The sequence below is a fragment of the Castor canadensis genome, chromosome 6 (genome assembly GCF_047511655.1).
Source record: "Castor canadensis chromosome 6, mCasCan1.hap1v2, whole genome shotgun sequence".
Lineage (NCBI taxonomy): Eukaryota > Metazoa > Chordata > Mammalia > Rodentia > Castoridae > Castor > Castor canadensis.
Genome location: NC_133391.1, coordinates 128,568,270 through 128,593,941, shown reverse-complemented (window position 1 = coordinate 128,593,941; position 25,672 = coordinate 128,568,270). Strand labels below are relative to the sequence as shown.

Genomic DNA, 25,672 nt, shown 5'->3' with positions numbered 1-25,672 from the left:
GTTGGCTACCCATACTTTCATCTTCATATACTCTTAAAAGCTAGCTTCTAATTCTATAGAAAGAATGAAAGAGGGCTTTGGGCCCTCACAATAGACACTGGATGTAACACAAAGCGTTCCCATACTAGAGAAATGTGTTTGCACTTGTGGTTTTTCTGATGCCTTCAAATGAATGTTCCTACGTCACAATCACATCTGTTTGGATGCCTTCTCCCCCTTGGGTAAATGAACAAAGGGATATGTTCTTAGAGCTTGCCTGATGGAAATTAACAGTCTACATTCATTCTTGTTTTGTGTAGCTTTCTTTGAGTTGCTCTATTTGTTCTTTTTTTTTCATAAGTTAATAAGAAACTTAAAATTATGAATTTGATAACTTATCATGAATTTCCAAGTAACTGGAAAATGTTTAACCTTCACCAGGGCCTCAGGATTCTCACCTAAAAATGTTTCAAAGAAGATGAAAAGGAGCATTAGAGACCTATGCCAAGATAGTAGATTATGCAAGGGCTGGAATTTCAGAGGGTGTGAGAGGGTTACAAGTATCTTTCACATAATTTCAATGCATACTTTAGGACCTGCCCAGAAAGTTTGATGAAAGTTTTAGACATAAATTTCTTCAATTTCAATTTTTAACTGTGTATTTGTTGCTTGCATTCAAAAATCAGGGTATTCAATATCATTGGGTATTCAACAGGCTTATGTGAATGAAACGGAAGGCATGTAAACTGACTGAAAGAGAATTTGACCAAACATCAACCAAGCCAAACAAACAAATCTTCATTTGTTAATAAGTTGCATACAGTTAGAGAACTGAAAGTTAACAAAAGGTTTCCCACAAGCCTAATCATAATAGCTTAGTATTAAAATCCAAAAAAATACAGTGAAATGCAGTGAATTTTAGGAAAGATGAAAATAAAAGGTACTTACACTTTTGCTCCGAGAAAGCAAATCACATGTATTTCTTTTCATGATGGTGTTTAGGTAATTCACACAGCACTAGTTGTTTCCAACGTCAGTGCTCTCACTGCAACAATTATCCACTCAAAAGCCAACTGGAATGCTGAAAAAAAGGCAAGGAAATGTTTAATCAAGTATATGATTAACACGTGCACTTTGAAATGCTGTCTTAAGACTAGGACAGTAATTCTTAAATAATTCATCAGAACAAGCTAAAATGTTGATGTGTTTAAAGCAGTAGAAGTACACACAAGCAACATTCTCAAAACAGCTTTTGTTAAATGTTATTTAGAGATTTTAAGCACCATCTGTTTTCTATTAAATAGTACAGTCTACTTTTTTTAGTGACTGAAATGAATAGGTATGGTAACCACAACCTAAAGTTACATATATGAAACAAGGAAGAATCTGAATTGTGTTATGTGCTAATTCTGTCTGGGACAGATAGGATCCCTTCAATTGTCCAGTAAGGGACCACCAAGGTAGCCTTGTCCCTCACAGGAAGAATCATACACACATGTGAAGGGAAGAACCTGAGCTGTGCATCATAGCTCTTCTTTCATTAGCAATAAATCCACAGGAGAGCGAGGGCATTCCAGTGGCTCTGCAGTCAGTTTAGTGAGTTCTGCAGTCCTTCAGTTGAAAGAAGTTATACAGAGTGCTTGAGGGAAGCTAAGAGCAGTTTGCCTAATTAAGCAATAACTGCTATTTCAAAGATTATTTCTAAACAGTTGTCACTTATGAGACATGGATAACCTCATTATGCAACCTTTTCAAAAACCAGACACTTGGAAGAAGAGTCTGTGTTTTGAAGAAAGAGAAAATTGAATAGTCACATGTAATGTGTTTGTTTCTAATATTGTACCACATCTGGACGTGCACATTCATAGGGTATATTTGCATGTGGGCTGAAGTTCCTTTTGGGAAAAAACTTACCTAAGGAAAAGAAGATAAGGCAAATGGACTTGACAAAAACACAAAAACTCTGACAATGTGAAATGCTGACTGATGCATAACAATATGCATGTACCTCTTTCATTTGGATTTGTTCTAATCTTCTCAGAACAACTTGTATCTGAAGTTTAGGGAAAAGAGTAATAGCAATCAAGGTCTGAAGGAACTGATTTTGCTAAAACAATTGAAAATATCTAAGTACAAAGTACTGTGAGTTATACATTAAAAAGAAAAATAAAGCAAAATAACTATTTGCTTTAAGAAATACTACATGAAACCAAAAAGCTTTTGCACAGCAAAGGCAATGATCACCAGACTGAAGAGGCAACCCACAAAATGGAAGAAAATCTTTGCCATCCAACAAGGAATTAATGTCCAGAATTTACAGGGAACTCAAAACACTGAACTCTCAAAGAATCAATGACCCAATGAAGCAATGGGCAATAGAACAGAACAGAAATATTTTAAAGTAAGAAGCACAAATGGCCAAAAAAACACATGAAGAAAAGCTCAACATCCCTGGCCATAAAGGAAACGCACATCAAACCCACATAAGAATTCCACCTCACTCCTGTTAGAATGGCTGCCATCAAGAACACAAATGACAACAAGTTTTGTCAAGGATGTGTGGGGAAAGAACACTTATACCCTGCTGGTGGGAATGTAAATTACCACTTTGTAAATTACCACTATGGAAAGCAGTATGGAGGCTCCTCAGAAACCTAGAAACAGAACTATCATATGATCTAGCAATACCACTGCTAGGCTTATATCCAAAGGAAAGTAAGTTAGGATAAAGTCATTGGCACATCCACATTTACTGCACCATTATTCACAATAACCAAGCTATGGAAAAAGCTCAGATGCCCCACAACTGACCAATATGTTAAGAAAATGTGAGATATATGTATACATATATATGTGTATGTATATATATAATAGAATATTATTCAGCCATAAAAAAGAATGAAATTTTGTGGTTTTTAGGTAAATGGATGAACTGGAGAACATCATGTTATGTAAAGCAAGCCAGATTCAGAAAGACAAAGGTCACATGTTTTCTCTCATATATGGAAGACAGATCCAAATACAAATACAAGCATTATTATATCTACATGCATATATCTGCAAAATATTTCCAAAAGTAGTACTTTAGAGGAGACTAGGTGAGTAGGAAAAGAAGAAAAGAATGACGGAGAGTGAATAATATTGAATACATCACATGTGTGCTGGAACAAGACACATGAAACACACTGAAAACTGTTGAACAATACAAGGTAGGGGAAAAGGTAAGGAAGAGTAGTAGAGGGGGTTAGACTGGTTAAAGTACAGTATACTTACAGACAAACTACTCAGGCAAAACTCCCCTGCACAATGAACAGCGACTTAAACAGTGAAGGACAGGAACATAAAACAGCTCCTGTTCAGGGAGGGTGAATGATGAGGGTGAAGGAGGGTGAATGTGGTTGAGGTACTTTCTATACATGTATAAATATGGAACACTGAAACCTGTTGAAGCCATTTGAGAAAGAGGAGAGGGAAGAGGGAGAATAATGAAAGGGATGAACCAAACAAAGCTATAATATATATATATATATGGAAATGTCACCAAGGAACCCTCTGTATAACTATCATATACTAATAGAAACATTTTTAAAAATACAAGTGGAAGATGGGGAAGATGGAAGAGAAAAAACCCATCCTTCAGCACCCCATGGGCAGGAACCTTCACTAATCTCTCCAGCAATCTGCACTGCACTCTCTCAAGGCTTACAAAGAAAAAAAGAAAAACTTTCATGGAACATATGTGAAGCAATCCCTTCACAATTTCTGAAAATCAAAGGGAGATATACTTAAGGAGGCCAGACATCCCCAATAGCAAGGTATAGTTAGAAAGAGAAAAATGGAGTTTATTATTACTAAGAATATCCCTACATATAATTTGGGGACCTGAAAGGTACCAATGGACAAAGCCTTCTTCCAAGCTTGATGAATGCTTGCCTGAAAGTTAAAGAAAAATGCACAATCAAATGTGAGCTCCTAGGAAAATACTCTTTCATTGAGTTGTATGGAGTTTTTTTTTAAAGAGAGGAAAGTTTGGAGAAAGAACTAATCCTCAAAGGAAAAGTATTCACTAGTATACCTCCAAGAACTTAGACACCTTTACAGACACTTGTGACCCTGAGCATTTTATAGGTCCTCAGAAAGGAAGCGGAGACCCTTGACCCTGAGCATTTTATAGGTCCTCAGAAAGGAAGCAGAGAGAAATAATACTAACTACAAATTAAATATTCTATACCTCAGGAGAAAAAATATCTAGATAAATGCTGTGATAAACTTACACATTATCAGAGGGAAAACTCATTGAAAGTATTAAATTATTCATTCCGTATATAATGAGAACCCTTAGGGAGACAGGCAAGAAGTGGTACTTCTAATGAGCTAGTGACTCAATGATTTTAAATTAACAAATCAGTCAAACCAGACAAAAAGTGGATTTGTCCTGATAAGGTTTGCTAAATTAGTCAAGTTTTTAACAAATTTGAATTGAAAGCTTTGAAAGACCATCATTAAGAGATACTTTCCCATAGGAATTTAAAACCTATAGAAATTTGAGTAAGCAAATGGATTTAATTGAAACCTGACTGTATGAGATAGGCCTTCTCATAAACTGGAGTTCGCAAAAGAGTGTAGACCTTGGAATATAAACTCTCCACCGGCATTCTGTGTTGCTTTAGGTAAGTGACTTGTCCTCTTCAAGCAAAAGGGAGATCTTAATACATGTGTGTGTGTGTTGAGCACGAAGAAGATAATGTTGATAAAGTAGTGTCTACGAGAATTCTTGGCACATAAGAGATGACATGGAACTTGTCATCATAGTCACCACCATCACTATCTTTTTTTTTTCTGTTACTACCAAATGGCAAACAACAACAAAAACAACTAATTCTTATTTTTTGTCCTAAAAATACTAAACTCCCTCAACCAAAATATAATTAGACACATATACTTTTAGCTAAGTAGTATTGAACCATGTATCAGGGTACTATTAGGATCACTTAAAGAGGGTTTTGTAAAGACTATGTAAGATGTAAGACAGTGCAACCTCTGGAGCTGGCAATGGTGGAGTTTTTACATACCTTGCCCAGGGGGCAAGGAAAGGGCTTAGTGACCAATACCCAGGAGGAGAGAGTCATGCTCAGTGGGCTGCTTACATAAGGAAGGTTACTGTCTGGGACACAGTTACTCTTAGGAAGAAAGGAGATTAGGTGAAGCACATGACCTTGCTTTCTCTTCCTTCTGATCTCCTGCCATGACTCCTCACTAGCCAAATGTTACTGCACCAGAGGGCAAAGGAAGCTGCTGATGCATTTGCTTCTGTCTGATCAGCCTTCCAGGGCAGAAACCTCTGATGATAGGGCAGAGAGTACAGAGAGGGACTGTAGGAGAAATGGAAGATGTGCCATGCAAATGTGGTCTGCAATCTAGCATGTGGATTGCATTTTTCTGATACCTCATTCATTCTGAAAAGAATACCTATCATTTATCTTCTCACTAACTCTGTGGGATAGACATTGTTAATATATTATCCCCATTGCATAAAGAGGAAATTGGCTCCAGAAAGTAAAGTCAATTGCCCAGTAAACAGCAGAGCCAGGATTCCAACCTGATCTGTCTGTCTTCATGGCCTGCCTTTTTATCCACACTGCTACACTGCTTTGCTGCTGATATCACAAACTAATGCATTTTAATTATCAACAAGGGGTAATCACTACAATGTATCTAAGTTGCACCTCTACCAAAGAATGATATAAAGGTTGCCTCTCAGGAAGTAGTTTTCTCAGTTCCTACAAATTCCTCCCTCAGCAAAGATAATGCGATGAAACAGCAGAAAACGTTTCTCCCTCCAGGTGCACTAAAAAAAACAGGCAAGCAAACACCGACATGTTTGATTCCATTATGATAGGAGTTTTCACATAAAAGTTAATTAGGGAGAAGAAAGAGTCTGCTCCTGCAGGGAAAATACTTTAGAAATAGAAATGAAGAGAGTAGGTGAGTAAGATAGATGGTGCTGGGACATTCAGAGAAGGAACCCGAGCCTGAGCACCTGAATAAATTGGGCAGCTTTGATGCAAGGATAAGGGAGTTAAGATGGGTTGTTTCCTGGAGATTAAGGGTTTATGTAGTAGAAAACTCCCTGAACTGGCCATCACAAAAAAAATCAGTTCAACTTTTGTCACTATGTCATATGCAGGAGTTGTGTGGAAGGAAAATTCCTTCTCTTTTTCCCTCTTCACCAGTTGTTTGCATCCCTGCGAGGTGGAGATAACAGTAACTCCACTTCCAGTCTCCCAGTCTGTCTCACAGGGTTGTTGCAGGGATTAAGTAGATAATATCTCAGAAAGTTTTCTGGAAAGGATAACGTTCCCTGCAAATGTAATTCTGTTCATTTAAACAGCAAATGTGCCAATGCTTAATGACACACAATCTTAAAAGTGGAAAAAGGTTCCAATTATCCTCAAGTATCAGAAAAGCTATTGGGTATGTTTTATGCACTTCAGAAGAATTTCCTATTCTTCCTTTCTTTTTTCTTCCACAGAGTAATTCAGTGTATGTGGTGGCTTCTGAATCATAAAGCCACTTTTTAATTTAAAAAGATTATTGAGCATCCATTTGCTAGACACTGAATGAAGCTATCAGATAGACACCAAATTTTATCTATCTGATAGTTGAGGGGAAAGAAGTGTGTGGGTACAGTTATGTATAAATGATCAAGAGGTAATCAGTTAGATCTGTCTCCAAGTTAGTATCTTCACCACCTCATCAAAAGATAGATTTTTCAGGCTGAAGATATGGCTTAAGCAGTAGAGCGCCTGCCTAGCAAGCACAAAGTATTGAGTTCAAACCCCAGTACCATCAAAAGAAAAAAAATTGATTTTCTCCAAACAATAACAAAGACATCAAAGTGAAACTAAATTGGCAGTCTCTTCTCTTAACTAGATTTTTTTTTTGTAGTACTGGGATTAAACCTAGGGCCTTGTACATGCTAGGCAAGTGCTCTACCACTGAACAATGGCCCCCAACCCCTTGAGTAGATTTTAAAGAAAAATCAACTAGATACGGCACCTAAAGAAGAAGTGCCCCACTGTAAAAGACAATCCCCAATAAAAACAGGCTAAATTATCAAGTCTTACCCACCAAAGTATAAGCAGGCAAGAAATTAGGAGGAGGCAACGCAAGAACCAAACACCAAAAAAAAAAAAAAAAAAAAAGTTAAAAGGAAAGAAGCACAGATGGGGCACACAGATTAGGTCATGGGAAAGTTTAAATTATTGCCTTACTCTTTTAAATTCCCACTAACTTCCTTCCTTACAGGGAAGGTAGATAACATGAGCATTTGCTCCAGGGCAGGGACAAAGGAAGAAAGTACCTCATTTCCTCATACCTTCCAAAATTGTGAATTAACAGAAAGAATACCTTGGTCCAGACCTAAAGATTATGGTGGATGCTTCCAGCTGTTTATATTCTCTCTCTTTCTTCCAGGTGCCCTGTGAAGCCTTTCCCTTATCTAAGCTCAGGCTCCAGGCTGTGGAATCTGAGATCCAAGAGAGTTCAGTGTATATCTGTGTTAATCTTGGTATAGGAAGCATAAGGTATCTGCCTAGGACAACACAGGAAGTAGACTCAAGTTCCTCTACTCCATGTCAGTGCCTGTCCAGCTGATAATATTGCCCTGTGCATTGCTTTTCCTAAAAAACTAACTCCACCAAATACACCATGTAGTTTGCCCAGCAGAGTTTAATAACTTGGTTCTTGCTGAAGACAGAGAAATCTACTTGCAACGCAAGAACGGACCTGCATAATTAGATTACAGTTTGTGCTCTATAGAGATCTTCTGCAGGGGCATCTCAGAGGCTGAATGATGTATTTCAATGACAGGAATCAAGTGATCTGTGATTTATATGTGTCTGATTCATTTCACATTCCATTCCCCAACATCATCCCTTCACCCTAGTTAGGCTGATCTAATCTCTCTATCCCCAGTGACCTGTTGATTTCTACCTCTCAGCCCAAATTTATGCTCTTAAATTCTTTTCATTTTTCTGAGCTCTTTCTATTCTCCAAATTTCAGCAAAAGATCTTTTCCCTGCTGTTCCAAGTCAATAGGCTTGTACCTTGTTAGAATTCCATTAACTCAAGACATGTTGTAGCACAAAGTCATCTTCAATATTCTATTTTTTTCATGAATTTTATGGGTTTAATCTTTACTTCTTCAGCTGAAAATTGAATAAAGTACTTGTTAAGGCCTCTTTCATACTATAAGTTGTACCATTAGAAATTGCAAACTACGTATGTTTGAAAACAATTCATTATCATTCTTTTGCCTTTTCCATAATGTTCACAGTTTTGAACTTAGCAGCCACTTAATAAAGTTTATTAAAATTTAAGTCAAAATTTCATAAGGAAGATGTGATCATTTTAATTACTAAGTACAAAATTTGCAAAATTGGAAACATAACAAAATGTGGAAAATATTTAACCTATTTACCAAAGAAATAAAAATTAAAATCTCAAGGTTTCTGTTTGGTTTGTCTCCAAGTTAGTCAAGTTATGAGAGTTTTTTGTTTTGTTTTGTTTATAAAATACTAGAAGCCTGGAGATGTAGATAGAGCCATAGAGCACCTACCTAGCAAGCTCAAAGGTCTGAGTCCAAACCCCAGTACCATCAAAAAACAAATACTAGATAGTAGTATAATATATATTTAATCATATAATCATATACTTAATTATATAATTATATGTGTGTTTTATATATTGCTGATAGATTTTGAAAATGGCATAAGTCCTTTGAAAGGAATTTGCTAATAACAACCAAAAACTTTAATGTTGTCATATACTTGATGCAATAATTCAGAAAATAAATTGAAATGTGGAAAGTGTTTTATATGCAAAGATATTCCTGGCAGTGCTACTCATAATAATGAAAATTTAGAAACAATTTAGACATCTGATTATAAGGAAATAGTTCATTAAAATATGAGGACCCAACTAATGCACTATACAGACAAAAATATATATGTTTACACAATGTTTTAATTACATGACAAAATGCAAGTGTTGTAATGTTAAATGAAAAAAATCAGGACTGAAGTTGTCTAATCCTATAACAAATTATACACAGAGGAAAGGCTGGAGAGAAATATAAGAAAATATTAGTATTCATATTTAGGTACTTCTTTGGTTTATTCTTTCAATTTAACTGTTAAGTATTTCTTTTTTCTAAATGTTAATAATTTGAGAAAGCAAAGAAATATAGAACCAAGAACAGAAAGCATTTGAGTGAATATTAAAGTCAATAACCAGCTTTTCATACTTCAGAGTAAAACTAAAAGTGCTAGCTTTTGTTTATATGATTGTTCTCAGAGGTTGTCATATTGTTTATTTCAGTACTTGAGTGAATATAAAACAAGTCACTAACTATCTCTTCCTACTCCAGAATATAACTGAAAGTGCTAGCTTCTGTTTATATGATTATTCTGGGGGGTTGTTAAATTGTTTGTTGCTTTTGAGTACCCAAGTTTGCTATTTCACATATAATGTTAGACTTCTGTCTTTTATGAATCTATAGACTAGAAAAAGACTTAGTTAGAAAAGGACAGTCAAAAATCAAGTTCCTTTCTCCCTGACACTGTGATTCCCATCCCCCATTGGGTATCAACCAAAAGACAATTTCCCCTTTTCTTTTGGATTTCTTAAGGGTGACTCTAAAAAAAAGATTTTCAAACTCAAGCTAGAAAATCAATTATTGAAATCCCTTTGTGCTGGTTTCTGGGACTGTAAAATTCATGAAACACAGAGATAAATGCAAATAAAGAACTGAATTAGCAAGGAAGTGATTTGGGTTTCGTAGAACCAAGAGAGCTCAATGTGGAAAATATGTTTCTACCATTTTTTGTTGGAAAAAATATAACATGGGAATATTACCAATCTGCTGGCTGGAGTCCTTTTGCCCGACTCAGATAGAAATCATGAATAGGTGAAGAGTCCTTGCAGTGATGGCAGTCCTGGACCCTTGAATGCTCAAGGCCTAAAGGCTTGGCTGGCAGCCTTTAAGCTTACAACTCTAATCCCCGAGAATTAGTGACCCATTGCTCCAGGCTCTAGGGGTTCAGGTTGGAGGTTTATTGCTCTGAGCTCTATCACCAGCAGCCCTGGCACTTGACAATTATTGTAACCCTCAGCTTCCAGAAGCAGTAAAAGGCAGTAGCTGACAGCAGTAGGCAGCAGAGATGGCACCTCCTAGTGAACAGCTCTCAAACAGGCCTTGGGTGCTTGGACCCCCAGCTCCACACCTGCTAGTATTACAACTCTAGTGTGGCTATTTATAGCTCTTGGGCCTAGCATGCCTGAGACCCTTGGCTATTAAGATTTAGCAGCTTCCTGGTACATTCCAGTGGCCAGGGCCTGAACTTTCTCTTTTCTGCTCTTCACAGCCTTCTGTCTTTCTGCAGTCTTGGCTCTCTACTCTTTCTTGCCTTCTGTCTCTACCTCTGCTGCCCCTCATTGTCAATTCTACCTTTCTCCTACTTGTTTCTGCCCTAGCCACTCTCTGGCACTCTTCAGTTGCCTTCTCATCATTATTGACACTGTCCACTGCTACCAGTACCACAGCTGTTGTCACCTTCACTGCTCTTACTGCTCTGCCACTACTTCCACTATCCTCTCTCCTTTCTTTGTATAACCGTAACAGCCTGCTCTATTAATAATAAAAATCAAAAGTAGGCAAGAGGCTGAGTGTGGTAACTCATGCTTGTAAGCAGATATTGGGAGAGGTTCACAATTCAATGTTAGCCTAGGCAAAAAGTTAGCAAGATACCATCTCAACAAATAAGCCAGTATGGTGGCATGCAGCTATGATCCAAGCTATGCAGAAGGTCACAGGTAGGAGGATTGCAGTCCAGGCCAGACTCTGTAAAAAAAACAAACAAACAAACCCACAAGATCCTGCCTAAAAAATAACCTAAAGCCAAAAAGTCTGGAGGCATGGCTCCAGTGGCAGAGTGTTTGCTTAGAAAGCACAAGGCCCTATAATTCAAATTCCAGTCCCATCCAAAAAAAAAAAAAAATAGGCAAGAAAAGATCCCTCAGGACAGGCCTTTTAGAGGGGGCTTATTGTTACAACACTAGGAGGGTGTCCCCAGCTGAATTGGAAAGTCAACCAAACAGCCTGCTTACTTAGCCAGAAAGGGTGGTATGGCAAGGATGTTTGTACCAATCCTAGAAGTTCTTCTGTCAAATGAAAGACTGTGTTGGCACCAATCGTAACACAGTCCCTCACAAACCTTCTGCTGGACTACCAGGGGAAGTGCTCCCTCTCTGGCCTGAGAAAAGTTCCAGGGTAAGCATGGTCATCTAAAGTTCACTGAGGTTTGTCTTGCACAGAGTGTTGCTTTCTGAGACTGATGCAGACTGTATGGAGAGCTCATGACCATGGCATGTCTTGAGTCATGGTTTTAGTAGTCTTCTACAGCTGCTGGAGTGTCCATAGAGTGATTGTTAAGTGTCTGAAATAGTTGGGCAGCCACAGGGCAGTCTGAATGGTTTCAGTAAAGAGCTGCCTGGCAGACAGCTCCTCAGTCAAAGCCCATTCTTGACAGTTTTAATCATTCACAGAAAACATTAAAAGCATGCCTGCAGTAAAACTTAAAAGCTCAACACAGAACTAATAATTCTGATTGTATTTAACAATATTTAGCAATGCTTAATGGTGTTGAACTCCTGCCCCAGTCCCCTGGAGAGAGTTGAATCCTTCTGATCTGCCTCAGGAGGAAAAGTCAGAAATATTCAGAAAACAATAAATTATCAGTAGGGCTCTTGCCTATGTTTAATGTCAATAAAACCCATACCCTTTGAACTGTTTGAGCCTCTTAATATCTCACTGAACAGTCCATTGAAAATGTTGCTATAGCTTCTACCTACTCCTATCTTCCCTCTCTTATCTGCTCTAACTCTGTTTCTCCCCTCAAGCTCTAAATATTCTTTCAAGTGTCTCTCTCCTCATCAATTGGAAATCATTCCTTTAATCCTAGGTCCTCTGTCTTCCAGATAGCATTCTTTCCTCTTAAGAACTAAGTTCTTTGGACAAACTATTAATTTTCTCCACTTCCTCTGCTCCTCAGCCCAGTACATCCTAGTTTTATTCCTTCTATGCTTTAATTTTTTTTCTCTGAAGATCCAAGACCTCCATATTGTCAAATCAAACAGACTCTTCACAAATTCTCTGACTAGACTTCTTTTCTATAGCATTGTTGTTTCTTCTAGAAAATCTCTCCTCTATCTTCTGTGATGTCACTCTCTGCTGGCTATCCACCTCATTACTTGACATCTTTCTACTTCATAGAAGCATTTTCTTTTGTCCACTCCTAAAATATGGGTGATAACATTATTTTTAGCCTCTATCAGTGGTTTCCAAACATTACTTCAAGTTAAAAATTTACCAAAAACTGCTATAAAATGCAGATTGCTGACTCTCTACTAATGAATCAGAACCTCCAGAAGTGCCCATTAATCTATGTTTGACCAATTCCACAGGTAATAATCATGGAGAATTCAGAGCACTAGGCTATTTATTGGTACTTGGAAACCTCTGTTCTACATTATACTCATAGAAAATCTATTAAATTTTCCTTTTTCTCATTGCCATATATATGCTAATAATTGCCACATAAATATGAAGCGAGGGTATGGAAATACCCCCCCTTCTCCCGAGATTCAGATTCATATCTATATATATCTGCCAGGCACCTCCACTTCAAATGTCCACAAGTCTCTCAAATATCCCATGTTCATATATGAACTCAACATTTTTACTTTATTCTCAAACATCTCTCTCTCTCTCTCTCTCTCTCTCTCTCTCTCTGTCTTTCTCTCTCTCTCGCTCCCTCTCCCTCTCTCTACCTAGCCACTCCAGTCCCAAAACTGAATTCCTCTCATTCTTTAATCACCCACACTCACCCATACAAATATTTCTCAGCTTTCTCCTCTCTTGGCAAGTCTACTAGCAATACTCTCTTCTAGACTTTTATCTACACTATTTCAGATACCTTCAAATAGGTCTTTTTGTTGACAACACTGTCTCCCTCAAGTCCATTCTTGATATATTTCAACCACTGCCTATTACCTACATCATAAAGTCCAAATTAATCTCTTTTGCACAGTAAATAGAGGTGACTATGTCTTCTGCTTGTAGTGCTATTGCCGGTCCCTCCACATTTCATTCACTTGTTATGGTGGACTGCTTGCAATTCCCTGTACACCACTGTTTCTCACCTCCATGTCCTTATTCTTGATATTTTCCCCCTCTTTTTCTTCCCCCATCTGTGTCCTTCCTTCCTTCCTTAGGTGGCTACTCATGATTCAAGACTCCACTCAGATGTAATTCTTTCCTGGAAGTTTCTCCCAACATCCCAGCTCCACCCCACTGCCAACCTGAGTCAATGCCCTTTTTTTCTCTTGCCATTACGTCTCCTGAATACTCTCAAGAGCAAATTTTCCAAATTACACTAAAATGGTCTATTTACCTATATGTCAATGCCACTCTCAGCCTGTACTTAAAAGTCCCTGAGGGCAAAAAGCATTTCATGTTTACATATGCAATCATCACATAAAATATGCTTAATAAATATAGACTGAATTCTGCTAAATTGACCTTCCCTTGACTAGAATTATGACAAGGAAGCACATTTTGTCTCTAGACTTAAAAGAATGATTCTTTTCCTTTGTAGCTGATACCCATACAAAACCATCATCCTATTCCCTTCTCTTCTCCCCAAATGATAACAACAACCTTTCTTACTAATTCATTCACCAGGCATTTACGAGACACTTGCGGTATACAATGAACTGTGCTAGTGTCCAGGGATTCAAAGATAAATATGATAAAATCTCTCTCTATGATGAGTTTACAGTCTAGTGGGGGAGAGAGACAAATAGTACAATGCACTAAATGCTTTGACAGCTCAGAATAGCTTGTGTGGGACCCCCAGGAGGAAGCAAGTGATTCATATACCTAATGGCTTCAAAAACTGTTCTGAGTTGTTCTGCTTTTCTAAACACTTTGCTTTAAGTTATTCAAATGCCATTTCATATACTGATGTTGTTCCCTAAGTAGAGGGAAAGGAACATGAAAGTAGGGACTGACAGTTCTTTTTATCTCTTTTGTGAATCTGGTCAGACCTCGGTCCCTGCAGAAGAGGTGAGTGTGTAGAACTTGACACCCAGAAAGAGTGCTGTAAATGCTTATTGAATAAATAATGGACTGGCTGTCACACCTGCATAAGAGAACACAAGTTATTTTTTTCAGTACAAATTTATTACAAAATAATTGACATTTTGGAAAATAAAGGTACGCCATTTGTCTCCCAAGGTAGCCTAATTCTTCACTTTGAAGGATATGGAAATACCAAAGTACCCACTCTTTCAACACTCATCTAGACCAGTATTTTGAAATGGTCCAGCTGACTGATTTAGCAGCAAATCAATTATATTTCCTTCCAGGAGTCCATGCTTTATGGCCTTTCTCCCCACCTACAATAATTGCAGCCCTCTAAAACACAATTCTTCACCCTAACTGTAAGGCCAGGGACCTTCTAGTTCATCTCTCAAATGTAGGGCCTGTGCTTGATAATACTTTCCCTTGGCTTTAGCTCCCTGCTGCAAAGAAGAAAGTTACAACAAAAGCTTCCTTTCAACAGCTTTTCTTGTTACTCTCCCTCCCACTGCCTCATTATGGTGCCCATCCAGGGCTGGGCAGTGGGAGGTGACTAGAGCAGTTCTATCCTATGAATCATAAGCAACATGGTACATAGCCTGCTGACCTGAGGCCCAATATAGAAGGAGTGTCTGAGATGTGTCATCACCAACTAAGTTATAATAGATCCATTGAGAGTCTCAGGATAAAAATCCCTGAATCACCAAGAGGGAAAACAAATGACATCAAAATGTTCTCCATAAAATCTCTGGTTCAAACTGCTTACTGCCTACAAAGAAAGATGGAGTTCATCAAAGCATTGAGGGTTTTTACTTTTACAATGCTTTCTGTCTTGTTTTAGATTAAAGTAAAATGTGCCCATCTGAATATTTTTAAATTTGAGAAGTGTTACAATAGTACTGTGATGGAGGCTGTACTTTATAAGTCATGAAGCACAATTATAGTTAGCACTTTACTTTGTGAGATCAGTTCAGTTCTGAAATACGAGACATTCTGCATCTCCAGCTGAAATAAGAAAACAGGGGATGTCAGATTGACAGTTGACAGGTAGATGGATAGATAGAGAGAGCACAGGGAGAGATTGAGAAAAACAATCCAAGTCATAGATCCTGAATTGCTATGGAAGCAAAATTATCATCTCTAAATGATTTCTAGCCAGATCTTTTCCAAAAGTTCATTTTTTCCCAAAAGCCCGTTTTTAAACCAACAATCCCTTTCTTCTTTAATTGCCTTTTATTAATCAGCAATGAATCCAAATTTTTATTTTCCCGAAAAACTGACCTTGTGAATAGTTCCCTTAAGAAACACAGCAATTGAATTATTTTAAGACATACTGATACTATTGGCTTGGATCATTTGGAACACAATAAGAACTTGAAGAAAACAAGCCAGAGTTATAGTAAAGATGAAAGACATGGGGTGGGGGACTAGTACAGTATTGTGCACAACTTACTTAAGGCAGATGCATAAAAGTTGATGCAGTAAGGCTTCCGTAGAACAACTTCCATCCTAGCACCAAGTAACTGAGAAAGAACCCTCAAGCTATCATTTCTCCCTAATCAACAATTGTTACTGAAGAAGGCATTGCTTGCAGACTGCACAAACAGAAGAAAAACAAGGCATAAAATGAAGAAAATCAAAGTTAATTAAAAGAAACATAAACAAGGAAAATAACCAAGAAGCCAAAGAGTAGGAAGTAGAAACACAAACATATCAATTCTCTGCTTCTTAGGAAGCAAGAACCCATTAACATCCTTAGATGGGAACAAGCCCACTGTGGGAGAGTCATTAACACCAAGACAGACCAAAAACTGTTGGGACCCTTAGTTTTAGTTGGAACCAAGAAGTAAAATTTAGACAAGCAGATTTTTTTAACTAAGATAAAATAACAGAAAAAAAGAAACTGAACAAAGAATTTGGACTTCTTTTTCTTTTCAAGAGTTTTACTATTTTACCAATTTATTATAAGCATTAAAGGTAACAAGCAACAATGTAAAAAATCTGTGATGGTAGAAAATATAATACTCTTCTGATCATTTTCAAGATAAACTTTTCCTTTCATATTCAGAGAATGTGTAATACATAAACTGAAGTCAATCCCTTTCATAGTATTCCCTTTTTATAACTGTTTTCATTCTTATGAAAAGATTTATAGTTCAGCTCATTCTGAAGAATATACATGTGAATATTTTATTTCTCTAGAGGTGAGGAAGGTCTTTCTGAACATTACACATGCCAACACTTTCCTAACTACATTCTTAACTGAGGGTGGTGGTAGTGTGTGTCTCTGTTGCTCCCAACTTCAGTGAGAATGTCTCTAGTTTCTCATCATCACCAAACAGGACTTTGCCTGTTTGAACAATGTATGCTGAGAATTCCATTTTCCTGAATCTTAAAAATCAGAACTTAATGTGAAGGTTTTCCACCTGCTCTTTGGATATTATTAGAGAGGATTATGTGTTTTTCTTCCCCTTGATCTATGTAGTTATTACTTTTAAACTCTTCTCAAATTCCCAAATGGGTGGGTAGTCACAGATGGTCTAGATTTTGTAGATTGTCTTACAGAAATTTCCCCAAATTGATGGTACTCTTCCATGATCTTTCTATTGTTTTATTTGTCCCATTATTTCAAGGTGAATTTGAGAGAAAGGCAGAATATAATGAGCTAATTAATCTTAGAATGAAAACTATATATCAAAAAAATTTAAGGACATAATACAAACTTGCAAAATATTGCAACATCTTCTCCAGAGTTACAGCCCAAAGAACTCTTTAAAATCAGTAATAAATATAAACATATAAACAAGTCCCAGGAAAGAGAGAAACAAAGGCCATGAAATGGCAAATTCCACAAAAAGGGATAAATTTTAAATTAATATATGAAAAAGTCAATATCATTAGTAAGCAAAAAAATAAAGTAAGAAGATGCCTCTTTTCCTTATCAAATGCACATTAAAAAGTAACACCCAATGTTGGAGCACTCATTTACTATCAGTGGGAATATAATCAGTACAATATTTCTAGACAGGAATTTGGCAAATGTTTTGAAAGCCTGATAAATACGCATGTCCTTTGAATCAGTATGACAAAAGGACACACAGATGGATGTACAAAAATGATGATCAAAGCATTGCTCATAACAGGAAAAATGTGAACAAATTAAATACCCAGTAATGGAAGATTATCTGAGTTAATGCTTCTATAAAATGTATTGAAATATGTTGAGGCTGTTACAGATGATAAACTAGTTGTAGATTTAAAGATGTTTATTATAAATTGCTGAGTGAAATGCATAGGTCACAAAAACTGAAGTTAGAATATAATGCCATTTTGGTACTATGTCTAAACATGCACTGAACACAGTCTGCCCAGATGTGTGGTCCACACTTGTACTCATTATACTTGGGGTGCTGAGGCAGGAAGTTGCGAATTTGAGGCCAGCCAAGGCTACAAAACTGTGCCTCACAAAGCCAAGGGTTTGTGATAGAGCTCAGTGGTGGGGTGTTTGTCTAAATGTGCAGGGATCTGGGTTCGATCACTAACACAACAAAATAATAATCATAATCATAAGAAGAAGAAGATTTCAGAAGGATATCCATTAAATTTTAAGTATTTAATTCTGAAATTATGGGTAGATTTTCTTCTTTTGTTTCTGTGCCTGATGTAAGCTAATTTTTCTACAATGACTATGGACAATTTGTGTCATAAAAATCTATAATTATAAAAAAGTATATATAGTTCCAGCTTTTAATAGAGTTTACAGCTAAAGACCCAACAAAGTTGTTTGGTGTTCTGTCAAATTCATCAAGTTGAATATATTGAATATGCAGCTTTTTGTACAGTAATACTACCACAACAAAACATTTTAAGATAATTAACATAATGTAACATATTAACAAAATAAAAGAAAAACTATTTTAAAGTATCATCATGGAATTCCTTAGTCAGGACTGTGTTGATATTTCTAGTGTGAAAGACACTGCAGACTTGACTAGAGAAGGACTCTTCAGATTATTAACATATATACCCCAGCTGCTATGAAATTTAAGGTGGGCTTTGAAATCTAAGTGTATCTATAGAAATTCAAAATTAAAATCATTTCAGTTAGTTCTCCTGAGAACTACCAAAGTGAATGAAATCAAGGAATTTAAAAATCAATAGATGATTAACATATTTATGAAAATACAATGTTTGAGAGGGATGGAAAATTCTTTTTTCTTTAGCATAAGAAATTAAATTCTATTTTATGTGCACACATTATTTGAAGGTAATTTTTGTTTCTTTTCTCTCATTCTCTTGGTTTGATGATTTTAATTTTCTTCACTGATGTAGATCTTTTCTCTTTACTTTCAAAATCAATTTTCATTTGAGTAGAGTTATATGAGTAATTAATTCATTTTCATAATTTAAGTTAGTTTTCTAGGCATCTCATCCCAAATGTACACTTTAGGTTTTTCTCTGATGGAAAGAAGAGGGAGAGATTTGACAACAATATCTTTGTTATCATTCCATATTTGATAATGTCATCTCAATAAACAGTAAGGTAACAATATTTATCCCAAGAACCTAAACCTGAGAGATTACATTAATCTTGCTGAGTGTGTTACTGCTTAAAAAGTAATATTCTACACCTTGTGGTATCACCAATGAAAACAAATGCATTTAAACACATGCTTGAAAATGTCTTTTTTTTTGGCATCAACTGCTTATTTTATTTATTAGTTGATATATATTCATATATCCTTCTGTAAATTTTATTAGCATTTAAAAAAATGAATAAAATAAACCTTGCAGAGGTTGCCTTACATTTACATATGAAAGCACTTTAAGCAACTCTAAATTTCCAGAGTTAGTAAAATAAAAAATTAAATTCAGATCTGTCTAACATCAAAGCCTCTTTATACTGCATTATAACTGTAGAGATTTTGGACCCATAGTGGGGCAAATGGAAAGCAAATTGGAATTATAGCCTCAAAATTAGTAGTGTTAAAAAGGGAAGTCAATAAAGTGGAGATAGGATCATGGGTGTGCATCATGAAAAACTTCATGAAGACAAGGTACTTATAATGGCTTCAATATGTTTTTATTAAATGAATGCTTATTAAATGTTTTATTAAACTACTAAAAACATACAACTTTTAAATTTGCCAACTTATTAGTCCTACAGTAGGCATTAGTTTACATCTTTAAGATGCAAAGTTTCATTGACTAAATTAACTGTATATAGAAGGACTTGTCAACATGTTTTTCTATAGATTGAAAGAAGAGCACCTTTTTTCCTGCCATTTACAGTAAGCAGGAAAGAAACCTCACCTTGCTCCACATCCTGTAGCATCCTTGACTACCTCAAGCTTGGCCCAGCCCTGTGCCCATCTAAAGAGCTCCAGATTAATGGGCATTTGGAGAATAAAAGGAAACCAACATTTGCCAAGTGGCCACTCTTGCCAGACATGGTGTTATTACCTTATATCTAGTACATTAGTTAGTCCTTCAACTCTGGTATAAATGGCATTTCACTCATTCTGCAAGTGATGAAACTGAGCCTAGGATAAAGTAAATGATTGTCCCAAGTGTCGCAAGTAACAAATAGTGGAGGTGAGATTCAACTCATAGCTCTCTGGCTCCAAAATCCTGCAAAGTGTTGTGTGATTTGTGTCACCTTTTAGCAGCTGCAGGTGGGATAACTTGGAGGTTACACACAGAGACTTCTGAAGCAGAATGCTGGGGTTGAAATGCCCTTCTTAGCACTTAGATTCTGCTCTGTTCATGCTATTCAGCCTTACCCTGACTTGGTTTCCTCTGGCAAAGTGGGAATGATGGTAGTATCAGCCAGATAGGTTGTAAGGATCGATAGACTTGAGATGTATGAAGGATCCTAGACATGCAGGAAGTTTCATTAACTGCTGGTATCTTTATTATTTGTGGGGATCTTCATAGCCACATTAAGTTCTGTTTTCAGCAGCTGAACTTTATCTTATTCCCCCACCTTCCTCATCTCCTAGGTTCCTCTCTGACAGCTTTCCAAAGAGCAGTGCTGATCCTCTGCTCCGACACTGGGCCTCTTGCTGGTGCCAGGCTTCGGAAGCTAGCTGCATGCCCTGCTGCCCAAATTGCCAGTAACTGTCCATCTCAGGTTCTGACTGTGCTCTGCCAACCTGTGAGGTGCCACTTGTGGGCCTTTGCAGGAACTTCCACATGGGCAGCTTGCTCTGCTTGCAAATTGGCAAGATGTCCTTTGTCATTCCCAGTAGCCCCTGCCCCTCCACTTGGAGTAGATCTTGTTTTTAGATTCTGGTACCTCCATGTTTGAAATAAGCCCATCCTGACCTGCCTTTAGCCTTTATCTACAGAGGTGAAGCTAATGTTCTGAGAGACACTAAAGAAAAAACAAAGCTTCTAAAGATAAAGAATGTGGGCGCCCCTGAAAACCTTCCTGAAAAGTCAGTGCATGATAGCAACCACTTCATTTTAAAAGCTAGAAAACTACAGAATATTCAGTTCATGTCACTGACATATCTCCAAACATAGTATGAGTCAGTGCAAAGAAATCACATCCTGGTATTTCTCCAGACAAGGCTGACTAACCTCTGCATCTTGACCCCTCTTGGCTTCTTCTCTTTCAGCCAAAACATGTTCACTGGCATTTTGACAGACTCTGCTTGCCAAAAAAGAAGGATTTGCAGTGTAACACCTGATTTGAAATCATCTGCAGATCATCCCCAGTTTTTGCTACCTCTAATCTTATGCTAATAAGTGCTTAACTGCCTCCAAATTCAAATCCTTCAAGATTACCTTTAATGCTACAGGAGACTCCCTCACGGAAAGAGCAAAGTATGTTCACTAGCAGAGGGCTAAGCAGAAAAAAAATACTTTGAGACTTCAAAGAACAGATTTTCCCCAACTTCCCTAGTGCTCTAGGGAGAAATGGAACAATGAATTCTTTGTCCTCATAATACACCCAAAGTTCCCTTGCACTGTTCTGAAATTTTTGAATATCCATTTCTATTTTCATTTTGCTTCCTGAAAATATGTACACTAGAACTCTCACCCAAAGTTCTCAAAAGTATTTTATGCAAACATTTCAAAATGTGGAAGCTAGTGTTTAAATTTCAGATGTAATGAAACATAGGCACAATCTTCCAGATACTTTCTGAAAATAAGTCTGTATACAAGATGCACAGAGATGATATTAGTAGAAACTGCTGCTGGATAAACCACATTTTACCTTCTGACCCAAAATGATGTCATGATTTCTAGCAAACTTTGATAAACATGCAGGATGAAATACCAAGTATTTGTTGAGCACCTAATGATACAATATCCATGCTAGAAAATATTGTAGGAAGAAAAAACTATGATATAAATCTTTTTAAAGACAATTTCATTCAGAGAATAAGACTGACACTAATCACAATTACAGAACACTACAATTTAATAGGGCTTAATAAACTGTGTGATACAGCTAATAAGTCCACAAGCAACCAAGCAAATTAAAATGAGAGGGGTTATAAGCTAGGGACATGAAAAATAAGCTAAGTGTGTAGTTTACAGGTAGACATTTAAAAGTGGTAAATGTATGTATGGCTAGGAAGAAAAGAAAAGGAATGTTATTCATGCCCAAAAGGAACAGCATGAGAGGAAAGAGACATGAAGTCCCTGACGCAGAGCAGAGACCTATAAATGGGTGTACAGTAGGAGAAAGGTGTCCAGGCAGGAGAAGTGAACGAATAAATGAAAGAATAAGAAGGAAAATCTTCTTCACCAGAATACAGGATTTGATATAGGCAGTAGAGGGAAGCAACTCTACTCATTACGTAGAAAAGAGATTTTGAGTCCAGTTTTAGAAGCTTGGAGTTGATCCAGTAGAAAACCAAAGCAGAGTCTTAGCAAGAGAATGGCATAGCCAGACTTTTCTTTAAGAAGCATATTTGGTCAACAGAGGAAATAAAATGGGAGGTAACTTAATTCTTCAGTTTATTGTTTTCTCACAGAGGTCTTTATTTCACAGCATAACCTGGACAGATCATGATCTCTTCTCATTATTTGTGAAACCTTGGCTAATTATAAAGCTATGCATAATTTTAGCTCAAATAGGAATAATATATTTATTATATTGCTTTATAAAAATTATATTAGATAATATATAAGAAATCACTTATGTATTGAAAGCATTCAATCAACATGAATTCTCTCCCCAATGACCTTCCTTGTTTTTACTATTGTTATGTTGGGTGATGGTATATTGGAGTATTTACAAAAGTTCTTACAATGTATCAAATATATCATATTCAAATTCACCCCCTCCACTGCTCTCATTCATCTCCCTGCTCCCCTGATTTTTGGAGCAGTTTCAACAGGTATCATTTTTCCATTTTCTTATACATGTATACATTATTTGCGTCATATTCATCCTCCCACCCCCTTCTCCGAAACCTTCCCTTCCCCCCATGCCAACACCACCTCACCACCCCATATCCAGGCAGAACCTGTTCTACCCTCCTGTCTTCTGATTTTATAGAAGAAAAAACATAAAAAATAAGAGAAACATGGTGTTTTTGCTAGTTTGAGATAAAGATAGCTATATAGGGAGATTCCTTGTGCTGTTTCCATGCATGTATGTATTATAGCCCAAATTGGTTCATCTCTACCAGTCCTCTTCACTACTCCCTAGTCCCCTTCCCATAGTGGCCTCAGCCAGTTTAAGATTTCTATATTCGTTCCTATACAGTGAGCACATCAACACCTTCAAGTTTTTTATTTTCTTCCCTTGCCCTATCCCTCCTGTTTGCAGTCTCCCCTTAGTATGACACATGTCCAGTAATATTGCTGCATTTGTTTTAGGTTTATAATCCTCATATGAGGGAGAACATGTGGTTTTTGGCCTTCTGAGTCTGGCTAACTTCACTTAAGATGTTGTTTTCCAATTCCATTCGTTTATCTGTGAATGACAAAAGTTCATTCTTCTTTGTGGCTGAATAAAATTCCATTGTGTACACCACATTTTTTTAATCCATTTGTCAGTAGTGGGGCATCTTGGCTGCTTCCATAGCTTAGCTATTGTGAATAGTGCTGTAATAAACATGAATGTACAGGTGCCTTTGTAGTAACCTGACTCACATTGCTTCAGGTATATCCCTAGGAGCGGTATTGCTGGATTATATGGCAGATCTATTTTTAGTTTTTTATGGAGCCTCCATACTGTTTTCCATAGTGGTTGTACTAGCTTACATTCCCACCAGCAGTGTATGAGGGTTCCTTTTTTCCCCTGCATCCTTGCCAACATTTGTTGTTGACGGTGTTTTTGATGGTAGCTATTCTAACAAGAATAAGGTGGAATCTTAGTGTGGTTTTTATTTGCATTTCCTTTATGGCCAGGGATGGTGAGCATTTTTTCATGTGTTTTTTAGCCATTTGGACTTCTTCCTTTGAAACAGTTCTGTTCAGTTCAGTTGCCCATTTCTTTATTGGGTTATTGATTTCTTGGAGGAGTTTAGAGCTTCCTGAATATTCTGGTTATCAGTCCCTTCTCTGATGTATAGCTAGCAAAAATTTTCTCCCATTCTGTGGGTGGTCTCTTCAATTTAGAGACCATTTTTTTTGTTGTGCAGAAGCTTTTTAATTTCATGCAGTCCCCTTAGGCAACCCTTTCTCTTACCCAATGAGCTTTCAATTCCCTATTCAGTGATGAGCTGTGAGTGAGATTCTAAGGTTTAGACTAAGTTGTTAGCACAGTGTCCAAAATGTCAAAGGATAAACAAATTTGCATTTAATCAGTTAATGTCCTGTTCTTATTTCATGTGATCAACATAAACCTAGAACTCTTGGTCATTCCAAATAACTTCATAAACACGAGTATAGTGAAATTTCACCCCAAACTTAAATGGAGCAAGTCCTTACAGCACTTCTACTACATGTATACTTAGATTAAGAAATCAATGTAGAAAGTTTAGGACTTCCATGCATTCGTTTATCCTACAAATTCATTTATCAACAAATATTTATTGAGCACCTGCTAAATGCCACACATCATTCTACGTTCTGGAGATCCAGAAAAGGCAAAATCTTTACACTCACATTTACTTTATATGCTAGAGATAGAAGACAGATAGTAAATCAATAAATTAACCCAATATAAGTAAAATAAATGCATAATGAATATATAAATTACATAAGATGGTAGATATGCAAAGACAAAAATAAACAACGTACATCAGGGTGGGGATTGCAATTATAATGAATGCAACATCCAGGAAGCCATTCTCTGAAATGATAACACAAGTAAATGGCTGCAAGACTTGTGGGAGTGAGTCCCTTATAGGTCCAGAAGTGTGTGTTTGAGGCACAGCCAGGGTAGCTGGATAAGCAATGGAGAGAGGAATAGAGATGAGTTCCAAGAGATCTCAGGGTGTGTGGTGGGTTGAACTGTGTAATTGGGGTATTATGACATAATCATAGCAAATCTCTTCACACAGACCCTTAGAGGAGCATATAAGCTGGCTCTTCAAGGAAACAGAAATCATGGAGAGGCAGAAAGCAGCACTAAACTCCAACCTGGAGACAAGCAGGTCTGCTTCCTCTGCTGCCACCAGATTTTACATAGCTTCCTCCATCACCTAGCCTTGGAACTCCTCTCCCACTATTTTTATAGCAACAATAAGATTTATGTTCTCAACAACAGTGAGAATACAATAAAGTAAAAATATGGCCACTGTACCATGAAACATCACTAATACATTGAAGTGCAATCTACAGACTAACAAAGGTACCAGGCTATCCTTTGAAAACCATTACCCTAGATCTGACACTATCCAGCATGAAGGAATTGCCAGCAGGGGCAGGAAGTGCCAGCAAAGACAGATGGTATCTGCAGGAAGCCTGCCTCACTGGAACCGAGAAGCCAATGACAAGTATGAAAAGGTGAAGGAAAAGGCAACTCAAAGCTTATAAATTAAAACTGGATTTCTGAGCTCCTTCCCTTTCTATCCACCGATTTAATGCCTGGTATTTTCAATGATTACCTGAACAAGAAATCTGTGCCAGAAGCCTCCAGGTAAAGTCAGATAGCACTGCCAACAAGACCTTAGAAAGCTTGCTTTCCCTGAAGAAAGTGTTTTTTCTAGTGTTAGTGACCTAGCCACCTGGATTGCTCCCTGCTGAGCATGAGAACACTTACACTTTAATTAATCAGGAAGTTCCTAATGATATATAGCTTCCCTTTTCCCAGAGAAAACCAAAGATAATCATATTGTTGAAACATTAAAAATATTGCTGTGTCATTGTTTTCTCTCTGGGTAGTGATGAAGATTGTGGAAAAGCCTCCCGTTGGCAATTCTGGCAACCACCTAAAAAATAAAAACAGAAAAGCTAAAATTTTGGCAGAATTTCAACCCTCCAAATTGCCCACTGTTGTCTAGCAGTAAATAACACAGAGGAGGAACCAGAAATCCTGTCACCAGATGGTGAAATGTCACCATTATCTTATGGCAATTT

At 37.1% G+C, this 25,672-nt stretch overlaps 1 protein-coding gene across 6 annotated transcripts in view; it reads right to left on the bottom strand.

The window, feature by feature from the left end:
• Pde4d (phosphodiesterase 4D) overlaps positions 1–25,672 on the bottom strand; it is a 1,369,518-nt gene that overhangs the window by 1,018,905 nt on the left and 324,941 nt on the right. For 3 of the 6 annotated variants that reach the window (XM_074077451.1, XM_074077450.1, XM_074077455.1), the window contains one exon: positions 928–1,060. In XM_074077451.1, the coding sequence (XP_073933552.1) occupies positions 928–969 (42 nt within the window). In that variant the 5' untranslated portion in view covers positions 970–1,060. Of the gene's footprint in view, positions 1–927; positions 1,061–1,474; positions 1,604–25,355; positions 25,501–25,672 lie in introns of those variants that run through there. The other 3 variants (XM_074077452.1, XM_074077453.1, XM_074077456.1) reach the window with 3 other exon arrangements.